At 39.5% G+C, this 18,631-nt stretch overlaps 2 protein-coding genes across 7 annotated transcripts in view; one reads left to right on the forward strand and one right to left on the reverse strand.

The window, feature by feature from the left end:
• The window catches only part of RMC1 (regulator of MON1-CCZ1), a 27,470-nt gene extending 22,972 nt beyond the window's left edge, over positions 1-4,498 (forward strand). For 2 of the 4 annotated variants that reach the window (XM_072604389.1, XM_072604393.1), the window contains 6 exons: positions 1,800-1,919; positions 2,345-2,422; positions 2,697-2,801; positions 2,914-2,982; positions 3,070-3,295; positions 4,345-4,498. In XM_072604389.1, the coding sequence (XP_072460490.1) occupies positions 1,800-1,919; positions 2,345-2,422; positions 2,697-2,801; positions 2,914-2,982; positions 3,070-3,295; positions 4,345-4,424 (678 nt within the window). In that variant the 3' untranslated portion in view covers positions 4,425-4,498. The remainder of the gene's footprint in view (positions 1-1,799; positions 1,920-2,344; positions 2,423-2,696; positions 2,802-2,913; positions 2,983-3,069; positions 3,296-4,344) is intronic. The other 2 variants (XM_072604391.1, XM_072604390.1) reach the window with 2 other exon arrangements.
• The window catches only part of NPC1 (NPC intracellular cholesterol transporter 1), a 55,876-nt gene continuing 41,428 nt past the window's right edge, over positions 4,184-18,631 (reverse strand). For 2 of the 3 annotated variants that reach the window (XM_072604387.1, XM_072604386.1), the window contains exons 13-25: positions 18,385-18,567; positions 17,055-17,169; positions 16,026-16,153; positions 15,782-15,922; positions 15,601-15,690; positions 14,712-14,902; positions 14,359-14,474; positions 11,875-12,004; positions 10,625-10,825; positions 9,628-9,859; positions 8,598-8,711; positions 6,171-6,333; positions 4,184-5,123 (exon numbers count right to left, since the gene is read on the reverse strand). In XM_072604387.1, the coding sequence (XP_072460488.1) occupies positions 5,041-5,123; positions 6,171-6,333; positions 8,598-8,711; positions 9,628-9,859; positions 10,625-10,825; positions 11,875-12,004; positions 14,359-14,474; positions 14,712-14,902; positions 15,601-15,690; positions 15,782-15,922; positions 16,026-16,153; positions 17,055-17,169; positions 18,385-18,567 (1,887 nt within the window). In that variant the 3' untranslated portion in view covers positions 4,184-5,040. Of the gene's footprint in view, positions 5,124-6,170; positions 6,334-6,366; positions 6,648-8,597; positions 8,712-9,627; positions 9,860-10,624; positions 10,826-11,874; positions 12,005-14,358; positions 14,475-14,711; positions 14,903-15,600; positions 15,691-15,781; positions 15,923-16,025; positions 16,154-17,054; positions 17,170-18,384; positions 18,568-18,631 lie in introns of those variants that run through there. The other variant, XM_072604388.1, reaches the window with a different exon arrangement.

Below are 18,631 nucleotides of genomic sequence, written 5' to 3' on the forward strand. Positions count from 1 at the left end.
AGCTCAGTATAGATCTGGGGAAGATATACATAGAGATAACTGAACCCTGGAGAGAGCTGATGAGGACACCAAGCAGAGAAGAAGAGAGGGCCCAAGACAGCCTTAGGTATGCCCACAGCTTAGGGGCAGTGTCAATGATGAAGCAGCAAAGCAGTCATGAGGGTAAGAGAAAAGAGGGCACGTGTTGGCACAGACAACTCCCTGTATGACCTTTTTCCATGGTTTCATTAGAATTTCTAGTTCCATAATCTTTTCAGAGGGAGAATATACGTAATAGCAAATGCTCAAGATTTTCCAGCGCGAATTGACAAAATAAGATGAGCATGAGGACCAGATGATGGCCACCTAAAAGAAGGACTTCAGAGGTCAAATTGTAAAACTGTTGGTCAGAATGTTACTAGTAGCCACTGTGCTGGAGGAGTATTGTAGAGGAAGAGTCATCCTCGTTAAAGGGTCAGATCAAAGCACTTAAAACAGAACCTAGTTAGAGGAAATGACAGTGTGGCTTCAATGAGGGGATGTCCAAGGGATCACTGAGGGAGTACACACCAAAGGGCAGTTAGTGCAATTCCATGGTTTTGGAAGGCCTGTGCTGAGGTGCCACCCAGACATAGGATCAGTAGGAGGGAAAGAGACCCTTTGAGACATGATAATGTAGTGCCAGCATCCCAGATAGCTTCAGGCTGGGAATGCTTTTACTCCACATTTACATTCACTACCTAGAAATGGAGCCCACAGTGAAATCTTCAGGTTTATAGATGTTGTCACTGAGTCAGTAATTCAGACTGTGAGACCTCATAACCCACACATGAAAATCTGCCTCACTACTATCTTAACATTCTTTCTCTGCAATTTCTCACATTCTGTTCTCATGCCTAGAACAAATAAGTCCTCTTTACTTTTCACCTATTGTAGCAGTTTCCTAAAATAAGTCTTCCCACATCCATCAAATATACCTTTTTCGTGTCTACTTCTGGTCCATCTTTTGTTTGGAGCACCAAAGTGTTCCTCACTGCCTACGTAGGAAACAGGGATTGGAGTTGTAACTTGGCTGCTATAGGGTACCACTCTCAGGTCAAGGAGACTCCTCTACCAATGGAGGTTGGCACCTTCTCTGCTTTGAGTTGCCTGGAGTAATGAGAGGTTAAAGTAATTTACCCAGGATCATAGAGCCAGTGTGCATCAAAAGCCAGACTGGAAGTCTGGTCTCCAGGTGTCTTCTGTGCCTCGTTGCTTCTATACAAAATATAAATGTGTGCGTGGTATTCCAGGCTCTCCACTCTAGCACAACCTTACCTCATGTCCTTACTATGATCCAGTCATACTGAATGACCTTCCCCTGAGATCTCCCACTTTTCCTATAGTATTTTTATGGTAGTTCTTACCATACTATGACTGACCTTACTGAGGGTAGGAAAGCTTATTTACACTTAGGGCCTAAGGCTTGATTACAGGAGATGCAGCTGGTGTTGCTTTCTGGAATCTTTACCCAGCCACACAGATCTAGAATTGGGAGGGACCTTAGAGGTCATCTAGTTCAACCCTCTTAAAATGAAGCAGTATTAGAAGCTCAGGGACTCAGTGTCCCACGGCCAGGAAGTATCAATTGGAAGGAAGATGGAAGCTCGGCAGGCAGATCCTCCTGGGTCTGACTCTAGCCTTCTTTCCATTCCACCAGGCTGCCCTGTCACAGGTCCCCCAGCATATTCTCATCTCTGCATTTTGAGCTTATTGTGGGTAAGGTCTCTTGCTTTGAATTAGTGCACTGGTTATTAATTGTCCTTTCCTTTCTATTTTAGGTAGTGGAAACAGGGCAGAGCCGCAGCAATCCCCTTCTAAAAAGACCTGTTAGAACCCAAGCTGTTATTGATCAGTCTGATATGTACACTCATGTTCTTTCAGTATTCACAGAAAAGAAGGTTGGTAAATAAATTGTTCATTTAGTTTATCTTTTCCTCAGGAAATAGTATTCCCCAAAATGAAAGAATTAAGGAAGCAGGTTAAGTTGATAGTATAACTCATGTTTCTAATACCTTGAGTTAATCATAAGAGAGACTCTGGAGTGGTTTCCCTGTACAGAGTGATTTAGCAGAACCCCAAAAATGGTCCCCTGACGAAATGGTCACCTGTCAACCACTCTTTGAGGGGTGAGGGGAATGGATCCAGAGGGTCCAGATCGATGAACCAGATTTGAATTGATAGAGCCCAATAAACAAGATGACACTATTAACTTCCTCCTTTTTTTTTTTTTTACTGTGATACAGACCTTTAATTTTATAGCTCTCCCTTAGTTCAGTTAACCTGAAATCCACATTGGTAAAATTTTGTTGTTTTTTCTTTATAGGAGATACCTCATAAGTTTGTGATAGCAGTCCTAATGGAATATATTCGCTCTCTTAACCAGTTTCAGATCCCTGTTCAGGTATTTTTTAAAGCAGTATTTATTGCCAAATTAAAAAAAAATTTATAACTTCAATAGCCATATTTAAAATTTCAGACAGTTAATCTTAAATAGTCTTTTTCTCTTTTAATCTCCCTTCTGGATGTACTAAAGGAGCATCAAACATGCCTCAAGAATGCTAAGACCACTTCCCTAAGAAGAGCAGGGCATTCTACCTAGCTTTATTCTGTTCTTTTGCAGTCATTGCCCTGAGTAAGGGGAGGCAAAACAGCCCTAACCTCTTTTTCTTCCTTAGCATTACCTGCATGAACTTGTCATCAAAACACTGGTTCAGCACAACCTCTTCTACATGCTCCATCAGTTCTTGCAGTACCATGTCCTCAGTGACTCAAAGCCTTTGGTGCGTGTCATGTAACCCATTGACTTCATTGTTAACTTTGGATTTTGAGTATTTCCTAGTCACACTGTGTTTATCTTTAAAGCTGAAAGTTATCTGAGAAACTTTCTTCCAGGCCTGTCTGCTGTTGTCCCTTGAGAGTATTTATCCGCCTGCTCATCAGTTGTCTCTGGACATGCTAAAGGTAAGGGCGTCATAGTCAATGCTGCTGATGTTTCTGGCCAGGAATAAAGATCTGCCTGCATTTCTACCACATCTTTTCTCCTTTCAGAGGCTTTCCACAGCCAATGATGAAATAGTAGAAGTTCTTCTTTCTAAGCACCAGGTGTTAGCTGCCCTAAGGTTCATCCGAGGTATTGGGGGACATGATAACATCTCTGCTCGTAAGTTTCTGGATGCTGCAAAGCAAACTGAAGATAATATGCTTTTCTACACCATATTTCGCTTTTTTGAACAACGAAATCAGCGTTTACGAGGGAGCCCAAATTTCACACCAGGTAAGAGTAATGAAGAGCAAAAGAATCTGGTAACTCTAGGTTTTTGACTTTTGTTTCTAAATAGCTGTTTAAGTTATGTATACATCATACCTCTTAACAAAAGAAAGAAGGCCTCCTTGGAAATGAATTAGTAGCCAAGTTTTGGTCCCATTCTGTTATGAGATAACACAGTTTCCTTCTAACAAATCTATCCAAGGCCTAACCAGTGATTCACTTTAAAAAAAAAAAAAAGATTCTAATCTAATAAAGTAAGAGCTTATATGGAGAATTGAGTAATAGATTTTTTTTTTAATGGGCTCAAGAAATTCAGGTAGACTGAGATTGCCAGCCATGGCCATTATGGCAAAATACCTAGACATAAAGAATTTCAAGAAGATAGTTAAAACAGTAAATTGTAATGATCTATTTCTTTAGTACTAATTAATTGTTCAAACTTCATCCCACTTCCTTTAGTTCCATACTCAGTGGTAAACAGCTTCTCAGTACTCTTATATCAAAATGAAAGCTCTTTTCTTTAGATCCTTTAGCATTTCAGACTCTCAGCTTTTTGCCTTAGTTCACAAGCCTGTGAACCTTTGATCAGCAACAGCATTCTAGGTTAACTTCTGAAAATTAACCGTGAAGGCCTTCATTATTCTCTATTATGGATAAAATAGTTGAAGGCTTTACTAACTTTTACTCGAATGTAAAGGCAGAAAATTAAGAACAAGTGTGCTTTTTTGGTAGTGACAGGTTTACCTGTCTTGTATTTTTCCTTTCCTCTCCAGATAGAAAAGAGATGTATTTATTGAATTGTCTCTCTTTACTGACAGAAGGTTTTCATATTAAGTAGTTGTGCAGTTACATTAAACATATTAGTGTCTTGTAGAGAAAAGGAAGCTTAAAGCCTAAGAAAAACATAGCATTTTATTAAAGAAAATAAGTTAAAACCCCTCATACATATGTACCAACTGCAAATGTTCATTCTAGGCTTGTTTTCCCCATCAATTCTTAATCTGTGAAATTCCTGAATAGTGACCTAACAGTCTTTATTTTATTTTCCTTTACAGGAGAACACTGTGATGAACATGTTGCTTTTTTCAAACAGGTTTTTGGAGACCAAGCTCTAATGAAGCCTTCAACTTTTTGAAGTCATTTGCTGGTTTTTACAAAAATTGTACAAAGTTAATTTATTGCATTAATAAAGCTCTTTGAACTACAAAATGTTATAAAGTATACATACATACATACATATATATATATATATATATATATATATATATATATATATATATATATATATATATATATATATATATATACATATATACACACAATATTCTGGAAGGTTACTAAAAATATGGTACAGAACCTGTATGAATGGCTTTTTCCCTAAAAGTAGAGGGAGAAAAAAAAACTGCATTGATTTGTTTTTTCTTTAAAAAAAAAACAGTGGCAGTAAGCAGTCTATTCTCATACCCACCAATATTGGCCATCACTTTTGGCTTGCTGAGAACTTAGATATTTCTTCTAGCTTCTCCAAAGTGTCTCAGTGTCCTGCTGATGCATTCAGACTTAATAATGCTGCTTCAGAAGTCCAAGTTGAGCATTCCTGAGTTTAAAAACCACATCTGAAGCTGTTGGTTTTAAATAGTGGTGGTGTTCAGTGATGTCCAGTGCACAAACTAGTAGTACCAACACCACAGTTCCCAGAACACCATAACTGTCCCATGCTAAACCACAGGACCTTTCAGCCACCCAGAGGACTAGAAGTTGAGGAGCCGTTCTCGTTCAGTGCCTCTGTTTCGTTCTTGAGCAGCATGACTTTTAGCTTTATTTACTGATGGCCCTAGAGGGAGAGGAAGATAAGTTACATTTATTGGTTTTTCCCCACAGTGCTGTCAACTGAGTTTGTTTTTTCCTAGTAGAACCATTTTAATAATATAATGTAGTTATTATTATCCCCATTTTACAGATGAGGAAAGTGAAGCAAAAAGAGGTGAAGTGATTTGCCCAGGGTCACTAATAAGTTTGTCTTCTAGTAACTAAGTTTGTCGTTGAGGCCATATTTGAACTTAGATCTCCCTGACTCCAGGCTGTGTTCTCTCTTGCCTGCACTACCACCTATTGAATACTAAGGCTGTAGGGTTTTGAGTTGAACATTTTTATCTCTTGTTCTCCCTGGTCACTAGGCAGTTAAACATAACCTCACATAGAAGGTGGAGAACATGTCAGTAAGAGAAAATTGTCTTCCAGCCCCATGGTCTTTAGGAAAATTCTATCAAGTAAAACTAGTAATCTTCCCTTTTATCCTCTTCACTCATGCTTTGCTCAGGCTAGTTCACTGAGGGCACTGGTACAAAATTGTAGCTGGCTCCCACTAGAGAAACTGACTCAGTTCCTATCCCTGAAAACAGTTAAAGGTCAAGGTGAGGAGTCACGGTAGAGAGATCTCTACTTCAACATTCTTATTCTCATCCTCAAAAGGTTACAAAAAGGGGGGAAAAGAGCTAATACCACTGCAGCATTTGTTAATACCACGAATGATGTGGCTGCATATTTATTCTTCACCAGTCATTTATTCAATAACATTAAACACTAGAAGAGACCAATTACTATTGGTTAATGTTTAACCAGAATTTGATCAGTGTCTCATCTAAGGTCCCTTCTGCTTTTCAGAGGACCAGCCAAAGTAGGGGAATTAATAGAAATTCTTGCTTTAAGATCATGCATAATTACTGGGATTGGTACTGCAACAACTAACATTTGTGGCAACAAATCCTTCATGTAAAAATGAGAATTCCTTAAAATGAATACTGAGAATCAAAAATCACTGGTAAAAACTTTGAATGTTCTTCTCATTTTATACTCATAAAAACAATTTAAGAATCCTTACCTATGTAACTGAGTAAGACTGGAAGGAATATTAAGCCATGGGTGGCTCCCAACAACACCATAGCTAAATACATCCGAAAGTAAAATATCTGGAAAATTTGAGATCTGGCAAAGGCCAGCACCACAATCCCTCCAAATTTTGTTAGTGTGATTCCACTGAAAACCTAAGAGGAAATATGGAAATGTTAGAAACAATTTATATTATATCAATGTAAACAACTGAGTACCCCTTCCTTAAGCCTCAAATTCACATCTCTTAGGAGTAATAATTTAAGGCTAAGAGCTCAATTTAATATATTCTACTCAATGATCAATCAAAGGCAATGGGACAAAGGCATGGTCAGTTACAAGCCACTGACAATCCCAACTCTAAACCATTAGTTTTAAATCCCACGCACCCATTGCTCAAACTGCCAAAGTAATGTCACAGACTGATTTCTTATTCATTATACGTCCAAGCTTCAGTACTTCATGAGCACTGCAATAGATAAAACAATGTGTCAACTGAAAATCAGGAGCACTGATGATGCACAATTGCTTCGTACTAGGTATACAATGATAAAAACAGTCCTTAGTAACCAAAACCAGAATCTAATGCTATGTATTTAGGGCATGCAGGAGAGGAGAGTAATAAGTGATACAAATAGTACAATCATCATAAAATCAAGTGCTTAGGAGAGTTAGAAACACTGGTATGAAAGAATCATGAAGGGAGAGGTCACTTGGAGCCCAAAGAGTTTAGGGAATGTTTTCTGGCGAAGGGGACCCATGAGATCTTCCATTCCTTCAACTCAACAGGCAGCAATTTGGAGCAGACCATCCAGACATGAGAAATGGCATACGCAGAGGCCATACAGATGGCAAAGGGCAGGATGGAAAGAATAGCTGTGCTGGATTGGCTGGGTTTTGGAGTGTGTTAAGAACAGCATGCAGTAAGAATAAGAAGGGAGGCCCATGAGGTAGAAACCTAGAGGGAACCTTAAGTAACTGTCTACTCTCTAACCCCAACATTTTACAGATGAGGAAATTCTAGCCCATAGGTAAAAATGATTTGCCCAAGATTACACAAGGTAATTAAGAAGCTGTGCTAGAATTTGAATCAAAGTCCTACAACTCCCAAAACCCAGTGCTTGTGGCATCATCCTTTTGGGAATCAGATTGTGGCCTGCCCTCCAATGCTTGGCTAAGGAAGGTGGGGGTGTGGGAATGAGGGTAAGCAATGGGAAATCACCTAAAATTTTAGGGCAGGAGAAGGATGGGATCAGAATTGTGCATTAGAAAATTGCTGACAGCAGTGTGGTATAAGGAATGGACAGGACAGACTGACAGCAGGCTGACCAATTAGGTTATTAAAGTAAGTAAAAGGTAATGAAAGAGGCAGTAGGTTGAATGGAGAGAACATGAAACTGAGTCAGGAGACATGAGTAGGATATCTAGGCCTCGTGCTCCTCACCTGTAAAGAGAGACAGTTGAACCTCATGGCTTGTAAAGCCCCTTCCAGTTCACATTTATAGCCTTGTGCCAGAATTCGGCTGGCAGAAGAGGAAGTGGAGAAGTGGAAGTGAGAACATGACACAAATGTCACCATATCCAATGGCCTTTTTTCTGTCCTTAGTCTCTTTGTACTCTACTGCATTTGATGTCATAGATACCACCCTGCTCCAACTTCTGAGTCACTGCAGCTTTGTAGCCTTATAACTGGACCATGCCTCCTGTTTCCTCATCTTTTCCACTTCCTTAAACATGGAGGTTCCAAAGTTCTGACTAGGCTCTACATTTTCCCCTTGGTGATCACACTTCCTCCTACTGCTTCAATGACCACTTCTTTATAATTGCTTTCCAAATCAAAAGGGAGTAATGAACATTTTCCTGTTTGAAAATTTCTAGTTTATCCCCAAATCAATTATGTTCCCATATTATCCAAACACTAGATAGAAAAGAACTGACCTATCAACAAGCATCTATTGGGCAAGTGCTTGACCCCATCCCCTGAAAATAACTTGTAACTTGTGTTTTCTAGTCATAGGATGAATTCCAAAGTTCTGTTTGAATACCAAATTATGAATTACCTTCTTTCAACCAAGCTGTGGTGTTTTTATTTATTAGCTATATTAGACAAAATGAAGCATATGCTGTGAGTTAGCACTGAAATATTTTTCAGTCAACAAGCATTTAAGTACATAGTGCCAGGACCGTGCTATGTGTTGTGAATACAAAGAAAGGCAGAAACAATCCCTAACCTTAAGGAGCTCATGTTCTAATATGCAAGACAACACCTGAACAGCTAGGTACAAAACCAAACACGTATCCAAGAGATGGAAGGTAGTCTGAGAAGGGAAGGCACTAGAGGGGCTGCAGTCAGCAGCAGAGATAAAGAGAGAAGAACACAAAATCCCCCTGCCCTGCTTTGTTGACATTTAATACTTACACAACTGCCCATGTGAGACAGTGCCTCCTCAGCACGTGCTGCCCGAGTCCTCTTCCTGCTTACAGCAAATGCTCTGGTTATATGACTACAGAACTCCACAGAGATGCCGCAACTCTGAAATGAAAAACAACTTTGATGATGGGTGCTCTGAAAATGGCCAACCTTATGCATACACTCCTCCAGTCCTTACCTGAAGGAGGTTCCCAGAGCATTGAGGCGGTAAATTTGCCCTCAGTGTCCCACTTAGCTCATCATCATCATCACATCATCATCATCATCACCACCATCATCATGGGCTCTCTCACTGACACCCAACACCACCACAACCAAAAATCACATCTTTGCTTTGGGAAAATCACAAGGCCCAGTTTGACATTAGGTTTGCCTTTGCTAAGAGGCCAGTGCAGACCCCACAAGAAAACCTCTGAGAGTCACAACAGAAATGACCTTAAGAAAAGGCTTAAACCTCTTTCTATAAGCTTCATTACTGTTAGAAGTGCTTTCTCATTATTTATTTGATCCATTTCTGAATGATGATGTATTTGCAATATCTTAATCTTATTCTGAGGTGGGCCAAATACAATTTTATATTAGGATGTGGGAAATATTAACAGAGATCTCAAATCTCTCCCCTACACCATGCCCTGTTTTTCTAAAGAGCACAAAACTGTTGAGCTGGAGCAAGCAAGAACTACTGCATTTGCTGCTGCATGCTGAAACGTTTGACAATGTTAAGAATAATTCACAAATTTAGCTCGGAACAGACTGGATGTGTATAAGTATTCATCAGTTTACTATAGCTATGCATCAATATTTCAGCAGCATCCTTACAGGGAGGAAGAAAAAAGTCATACTTTCAGGTAGCTCTTTTCAATGATTTCTCTGTTGGCTAACTCTAATGTCCTAACTAATTTTCTCTACAGTTACCAAGACCATGTAACAGTTTTCTCCTCTTACCTATTTTCGGACTGATAAGGCATCCTTAAAAATAAACTATGGGTACCAAGATACAGGGGGTCACAAAACTCACCATTACCAAGTTGACCAAGGAAACAGCATTCAGACTGATGCCCCAGAGCCACATAACTCCAAACATGTTGACCAAAATCATAGCAATTGTAACACACATGATCACTGCAGACCACACATCACAGCCTAGGAGTACTGTAGTCACCAAGAATATTGCTCCCAGGGATACACCAAGGTTAAAGATTGTGTCATCCACAATGGTCAGGTATTGCTCATAGAAGACGTAAAATACACTGTGTGGAAAAAATATGGAACTGTAATGGAGGCATAGCTAAATTTTACTCTGTTCAATCATTCTTGGTTGACTATCTCAAATGCTACAAAAGAAGTATAATGGGGGCAACTAGGTGGCTCAGTGGATAGAGCACTGGCCCTATGCATTTTATACAGAAGGTAAATGAGGCTCAGAGGGGCTAAGTCATTTGCCTGTGGTCACGCAGCAAGAGATCTGAACACAGGCCCTCTCATGCTGAGAAACTTGGCCACAGAAATGCAGTCTGGTTTCCTCGAGGGAGGTTATAAAAAAATCAAAACCAAACAAAAGAGCCGCTCACATCTATATAACACTTTATACTTTTTCAAATCCCTTCTACATGGATCATTTCATTAGATACTTTCAATAACCTAGGCCAGGTGGATAAAGTGAATATTAACATACACTCTCCATTTTCCAAGAAACCTGCCTATCATCCAAAAGCTAGGCTGCCTGTCACTCAAACTGAGTAAAACAGTAATAATCCAAATACAGGATATCCTGCATTTAGAGCTGGAGGAAGCCTTGGAGACCAACAAGCCCAATCCCTCCTTCCTCTTTTACAAAAGAGGAAACTGAGGTCCAGAGAGGATAAGGGACATGACAGTCAAGTCACGGGCAGAAGAACTAGGAATCACACCATACCATCTTCTGACACCCTGAGAAACAGCACCTGTCCCTAACAGAAGGTGATTTAAGAAATGCACCAACTGTGGCCTGTGGAACGACAGACATCCAACCTTACCTGTATGGGAATACCCGGTAGTTTTTGTTTTGGAGGCCCATGGTTTCAGTGATATTAGAGGCCACTATCCTTGCTTTTCTCATAGCATCAATATAGTCAGAGGAAGCATGCAGCACAGTGTGATATGTCATAAAGTATGTGGCTCCGACCTCAGTGTGATTGTTCTTGATGTGAACAGCAGAACTGTACGATGCATGCCCCCTGGGAAGGAAAGACACAGATCATCACTGAGGCAGACCAGCCTCGTTCACTGCATCCTGCATGGAGAATTATCCAGAACACTGAACAAGCCATGTCTGCTCTGAACCATGGAGCTATGAATTCTAAGGGTTGGAAACCCTACTGATGGAGAAGCAGATGAGTGTTTAAGCACATATTCCTTCTGCTAACTAGCTTTGCTTTGCTGTCTTGGGGCTTCAGACAAGTACAGAGGTAAACAGATAAGAGTATTCAAACACTACCTGGGAACCTGGGCCAGCTCCTGATAATGCTTTGTTTACCTCCAAAAAAATGGGAGAGCAAGGCTAAAATCCCCATAAAAGGCCTATCTTTCCTGCTTATAATTTAGAACACACAAATATACATTGTTAGGATCTAGAATATGTTTGTGTGTGTGTATACACGCATATGCATACACACATACATATATATGTATGTGCACACACACACAGACTTTGAAAGGCAGTATGTAAAAATAGTGTTAGCAAGGGCTCTCAAACCAAGCATGAGCCCTTGTTAGACTTCCAACATGAATTATCATAGTATTAGTAGCAGCAGTGACAACACTAGTATTACTATTCCAAGAGATGGTGCCAGGCCTAGAACCAGCCAGACTTCAGTTCAAATCCAGCATCAGACAAGCCATGTGGCCCTGTAGAGTCACTTAGCAATAAATAAATGTTGGCCATTATTACTTCTTTTCCTAGACAAGTAGTTTTAATTCTGACTTTCCACCTCTTATCTGCCCGCATTTGCACAGGGGATAGGCACAGGAGAGTCTGAGGGGAGGAGAAAGGTTACTACCACATAGCTGTCCAGACTAAAATGCTAATATTCCAAGTTTTCTATTAAAAGGAGAGACAGACTAGTGGAGGTTCCCAAGAAACTTTTTCAAAGGGTCTGGGAAGTCAAACCTATTTTTATAGTCATACTTAGACATTTAAATTTCCAATGATCTATAGTTTTTAAGTGTAAAGGAATCCCGAGACCAAAAAATTTAAAACTCACTGAAAGAGACCAACGGCACTCACCCTTTGCCACATTTAGGACTGGGGTTATCAGAAAGAAACATAGGCAGAAATTTCATGAAGTCTTCGCCCTGAGGCCTCCTTTTGCCCTCTGGAGTCAAAGGCCGACAACGGATACAGGAAGGGTCAACAACTAGAACCAGAATAAGGCAAGGTTTAGGAGTAAAGTTTTGCAGGTTTTATTGTAAAGTAAATTCATAAACCACATAATAGTGATTATATATTATATATATGTATACACACACAAACATTTATGTTTATACATACAGAGAGCACACACACAAGCATTTTGTGGTTGTTTAGTTGTTTTCAGTTGTGTCTGACTCTTCATGACCCCATCTGGGGTTTTCTTGGCAAAGATACAGGAGTGGTTTGCCATTTCCTTCTCCAGCTCGTTTTATAGGTGAGGAAACTGAGGCCAACATGGTTAAGTGACTTGCCCAGGGTCACACAGCTAGTGTCTGATTTGAACTTAGGTCTTCCTTACTTCAGGCCAGGAACTCTACCCACTGTGCCACCTAGCTGCCCTATATACACAGACATCCATATTCATATACACACAAGATACATATGCTCATATATGTTTAGCAGGGTCAATAAAGAAGCTTAAAGAAAACTCTCTCTTCCCCCTTCTATGATGTGTGATATTTTTCAGTGCAATGTTCTAAATTAATTTGGGGGGCTGTCATTAGCAACAGCTACTGTGAAAGTTTGTTGGGAGAGATCACCAGACTGAGCTGACAGAAATCTGCATATACAAGCTAGATGCTGGAGCAGGGAGAACACTGGACTTCCTGCCTGAGATACTCATTAGCTGTGCGACCCTGAGCAAGTCACTTGACCTTTCTCAATCCATTTCTTCATCCATAAAATGTGGATAATAACAGCACTACCTTCCAGGGTTGTTGTGGGGATCAAAAGAGATAACACAAAACATGTTTTGCGAACCTTTAGGCACTATATTAATGCTGATTATTTTTCTTATCAATCCTTTAGCCTCTCTAAGCTTCAATGACCTTGTCCACAATATTGAAAGGATGGGGTAAACGAGCTCTTTCTACCTCTAAAATGTCCATAGACATCTGTTCTTCAAAATATGCCTTTCCACCCTGCTACTGGAAAAGACCTTGAATGTCAGTTATCAGAATATAATTTCTAGGTTTTTTTTTTAAACCATGGGTGTGTTTATAGTAATGGCTCAATTAATTCTTAAAACAAACATAAAGGAAACACTGAAAAGAAAACTGGAAAGCGACCCAAAGAGAGACTCACCTGGGCCCTCAGACAGTCATGCCAGCCACCAGTCCTGCCACTCACTACTCTGAACTGGACACTACCCTGTAAGACTTGACCATTTCAGCCCTGGAACTGGCCAGTACCTGCATGCCTCAGTGGCCCCAGCCACAGTCTACCTTACTCCCAACTAATCCTCTTACCACCTGCTCAGGTGCCACAGGTAGCTCCTTCATGCCTATCTCCTTCCCCTCCCCCTGTCCATTCTGGCTCTAAATAGCAACATGAACTGGCCTGTGATTTCCAGGCCTTGTAATCCTCACTGGTGTAGGGTATGGAATGAGGTACGTCCTCTACCAATGCAGGTCGCTGCCTGAAATGTATGGTCTTCTATATATAGAAGACTAAATTACTTGCCAAGGATCATAAAAACTCAATCTCTGGAACAAAAATATAATTTAATTAATGCCATCCTACTACTGGAAAGAGTATGCCATTTTACTTATGGCTTCGCTCATTAGCCCCATGACTTTCCAAACCAAAACACCTCACCCTTGGCCACCATTCCCCAATATGTGGTGTCTCCCCCATTAGAAAGAAGACTCCTTGAGGACAGGCATAGTTTCACTTTCACATCTAGACACTAAGCACTTATCATAGTGCTTAGCACATAGTTACACTTAATAAATGCTTTGTTTTCATTCATTCATTTAGAGGGTGGTAGATCTAGAGCTAAAAAGGATCTTCAAAGTATTTTAGACTACATACAGCTAAAGAAATTGAGGTCAAGAGAAGTTCAATGACTTGCCCAAAAATTACACAGAGAATAAAAGTGGCAGAACCAGGCTCTGAATCCACATTCTCTGAATCCAAACTAGGGAACCTCTTACTACCATAACATAATGTCTCCTAGTAAATTAAGCTTTGCTCCAAGGAACAAGAATTTAGTCTTCTTATTTCAAAACAATAGGATGAATCAGTAGTTTTTAAAGGGTCTGTTTGAACTATGATCCACTCAAGACAGTTTTTGGGGGTGGCACTTGAGAAATAAGCCATCATTGTCTATTTTAGCCCATGAAATGCTAAAATATTTATAAAGAAATAATTCAGAAAATTATAAACTAGTTGAAAGCTGTCACTCTAAGCTAGTTCAATTTCAATAGGTTATGCAAAAACTTTTCATTTCACAAAAATCACAAAATTTAGAAGTTTTAAGATGCTCAAAGAAAAGGGACAACTTGGAAAGGGTCTTACCTGAAGCATTACAAAATTGGTCTGTCTTATTATAAATCCGGCAGCAGGAAGACTGGGGTTTAATCCAATCAAAATAATCATCAATCCAGGAAGACGGGGCAAAGCCTATCTTTGTGCTATGGGACACAAGACAATGACAAATTAATGGCTAGGATGAGCAAACATCAACTCTTCCATATTATTTGATCACTTACTTAAAATAAAAATCAATTTTGGGCTAAATTAATTTCTGAACATTCTGATCCATGACAACTGAAACTGAGCACACATTTTGCCTTCTAATTATGCAAGCAAATGTAGAAAGAGTTTCAAGTCTGTTCTACTGCAGTGATGGAGAAGAATGTAGTACTTACTAATTCTCTAGTTCTGCAGCATTAAAAATTTGCTGCACAAGTGAGTTGTTGTTACATCCCATTCCACCACACACCATGTTCTGCCCTTCTAAAGAGGTATAGTCATGTCCTTCTTCTAACACAAAATATACAGGGGGACCTGCATGTAGGTACTGCTTTATGGAGCTGAAATAATCCTGTACATAAGAGTCCTTAAAAACAAAACAAAGCAAAATCATGCAACAGATTAAAGCAGAGAAAAGGCAAGGTAAAATTCAGGTAAGAAAAATCTCTAAAAGATTATAGGAATGCTGCAAAATCAAACTTGGTGCCAAAGAAAAGATGATAAGTAATCCCACTCCCAAACTTTTCTGCAAAGGTGGTGGATTGTGGATGTGGGGAACACGGTATATATTATACTTTTGTTTTTTAATATGCTGGTTATTTTTCCTGAACTGTTTTCCTATTTTTTATTCTGTATTATAAGGGATGACTCTCTAAGAAGGGAATGGGGAAGGATACATTAAGAAATGCAGGTGATGTGAAATCATCAAAAAGAAAATTTTTCCTTTAAAATAAAGATCATTGGAAGCTGCTGAATGAAGACTCCTTTGGCAAAGGTACTTGAGAAAGATGGGAAGAACATCTTATCTACATTCAAATTAGAGGTTAATCTTAAATCCTGCTACAAGCTGACAAACTGGTTGTTCATGCTCCAGTTCTGGGTCTAAAGAAAAAGGCACAGTGAACAATGGGAGTAACCCAAGTTTGCAGATCTTTAGAGTGACACCCTTACCATTAGTGAAGGCTGCCTGTAATTGTATTTATCAGTTGTCATTTTCCCTGAATACCTCTATATAAATGTTCTTGGTTAACCAATCAAATCAAGTCAAAATAAAACAAATCTCACATCTGGTACTGAAAGAGATTGATCCAAGCCAATTTCCACTTTGTTGAGAACTGCTATACTGAATGACAGAATACCCACAAACACAGAAATCTGCAAGACAGAAAAGGAGTGGTGAGGATGTGAGGTTTCTGCACAGCATCTCCACAATTAGAAAAACAAACATTTGCAGAAGGCCACATACCACAAGAGGTCGCATCCAGTCCTTCAGCAGAAGTGGAGAGAAGCCATTTTTGAAAAACTGAAACAAACAACTCTCTGATGGCTGGGGGCTGGTTCTGTCTTCAGCAATTCTGACGCAACACAGAATGTCCAATTTATTTTTCTGATTTGGTGAAAAAAAAATACATCATTGTAAGAACATTATCTGTCCACTGTCATTTAGAGAGACATAGATGGGGATCATTTGCCACAATTAGATACCTTACCTCTTGACGCTTAATGTCCAGTCCCAAGAGACTCACAAAACATGTAATTTGAAGGAGGAAGTCAATGAAAACAGCCATTCCAGCAAAGAGAGAAAAAGTTCGAACAGCTGGCATGGTTGACAAAGCCCCTATGGGACAATAGAAAGGGAGACTGGTCATTCTTGTCCCACATTACCTGTCATTTCTGACATGTATGTGGCAAAGGAAGTTGACATACCAATAAGAAAGTTCCCCTAAGAAGTGAGAAAGATGACAAGATTAGAAAGGAGTGTTTTGGGTGGGTGGGTGGGGGTGAGGGGCTTACATTATCAAGCTCATTGTGCCTCTATTTCAATTCAAAAAGAGGGTGGCACTTTACCAACTTGTACTAGCTCAATTCTATTTCAGCACAGACACAGCAAAAAATATTTTTCAAATCTCAGACTCTATCTGGGTGTTCCTACACCAAGAATCTTATCTAAAAATGACTGGGGAAGTTTCATTTACATTCGGGGAGTTAGGCAGAAAGCTGTAGACCAAACATTGATAGAATTACGACACAAGTGTGCTCAGGTTTTGTTCTTGTACACTCTCAGTAGCAGTAGATTGAGAAAGTGTTCTTCCACTAGCATAAATACAAGCATGTGATCATTGGACGGCTTCTATTTAACTCAGTCCAACAGCTAGCTGAATGACCTCAAGCAAGCTGCTCCCAGAGGCTGAAATGTTTGTATAATAAGGCTCAATGGGAAATGCACTTTATAAATGTCAAAATGCCACAGCAATGTAAGACATTTATTACAAGTGGAAGAAGTGTATGCCTTATCTATGATAGCCTTCCGGTCCCAAAATCGATGCTTAACTTCAAGGAAAGGTAGATATAAGTAATTCTTTTGAACAACACCCCATCCCCCAATAAAATATTCTAATCATTTGATGAATGTTAAAAGGAGGCAAAAGAAGGGTATTCAGATGTCCACTTGCAAACTTCTTGTACCATACCAACCAGGCTCAATGAAAGCAAAGGCAGAGCTGTATGAGGAGAATTACCTAAGAAAAAGGCAACAGTCTCTGAAAATGATGACAAGAACATGCTTGGAGCCACTTCCCCCAGGAGCCTGCCCAGTTGTTTATCCAGTGTTTCCCCTGGAAGGCGTTCATCTCTCTGAAAGATAAAAGATCTTTTTTACCCAACAGACTACAATTTTCCCTCCACAACTCTCTAAAGATATATGGCCCACTTTAAGAAGAATGAAAAAATCCTTAGCTTTAATTCACAATGAGGATTGAGAAGTCTGAATTTCCTATTCTCCCCATCCAAAGTAGAATATTAATTATAATTCAACCCAAGAGATTCCTGGTGACCCTTCCCCATTAGTACACAGGTGAGAAATACAAGGAGGTGACAGGTTCACCAAAGTAAAACAGCAAGGCCCTCAGAAGCCAATTAGTTCAATCCCTTCATAGGACATAAGAAACCAAGGCCCAGAGAGAAGTGAAATAACCAGATCACATGGACAATTAATGGCACTGATGGGATCTGGACCCATGAGTGGATACAATCAGGATCTCAACATGAAGAAAGGAAATAGAATCAGTCTTCAGCCCCTAGAGCAAGCACACCTCTCTTATTCTCTCTCCTATCCCATGCTGGCTATTACTTTCCTTCTTCAGATCACACATCTGAAGCTTACATCTCTCACACACTTACGTATTATTTTATTTTACAATCATCCGAGTATATGTAATATGCTCTGTTAATTTCAAGAAGGCAAAGGCTTCTCAACTAAACATTTATCTTCCACAGTGCTCTGTACACTGAGAGCTTAAAAAGCATTTGTTAAATCAAACATGTGAAGATGTATCATTATTTAGCATTTATACCTCAAGTTTCTTTGACTCAGCTACCTTAAGAGATACTGGGCAGAAAACCACCTTTGTAATAAAGATTTATTTTATTATAAGTCAGAGGCAGTGTGATAGATTGGACAGGCTGGCAACCTGAAGTCAGGAAGACCAAGTTTCAAGTCCTGCCCTCTGATACTCATGATCTCAGTGACCAATGGCAAGTTTATAACTCACATCTGAGCCCTGGATTCCTGTGAAATGGGACAAATGCCTGTATCTCACCTTATGTGGCTCAAAGGAGGTAATATGTAAATTCTTGCAAACTTTAAAATATACTGTTATTATTGATCACTTCCCCTGGTGCTAACAAACCTACACTACTAACTATTAAAGTGTCCAAATAGAGTAGAATTTGCAGACATATAATGAGAATGTAATAAGTTTCAGCTAAGGCATTTTTTCCTCTTTTCAATGTGCTTTCAAATCATTTCAAAATGGAACCAAATGCCAAGATTGGTATGTATGCATATACCTGAAAGGTCTGAACTAGAATAAAAATGTTGTCTACTCCAACTGCAAGCACCAGGAATGGGATGACTTCAATGACAATCAGAGTGAGAGGAATTCCAATATAGCTGAAGAAACCTAGAGAACACACTACCGAACTAAGCACCATCAGGATACCTGCAATGCCCAGGGAGATTTTAGAATCTACCTGAAAACATTAATAAAAGAAAAATGGTTAGTTTAGATTTTACTATATTAGATTGGACAAACCC

The sequence above is a fragment of the Notamacropus eugenii genome, chromosome 4 (genome assembly GCF_028372415.1).
Source record: "Notamacropus eugenii isolate mMacEug1 chromosome 4, mMacEug1.pri_v2, whole genome shotgun sequence".
Classification (NCBI taxonomy): domain Eukaryota; kingdom Metazoa; phylum Chordata; class Mammalia; order Diprotodontia; family Macropodidae; genus Notamacropus; species Notamacropus eugenii.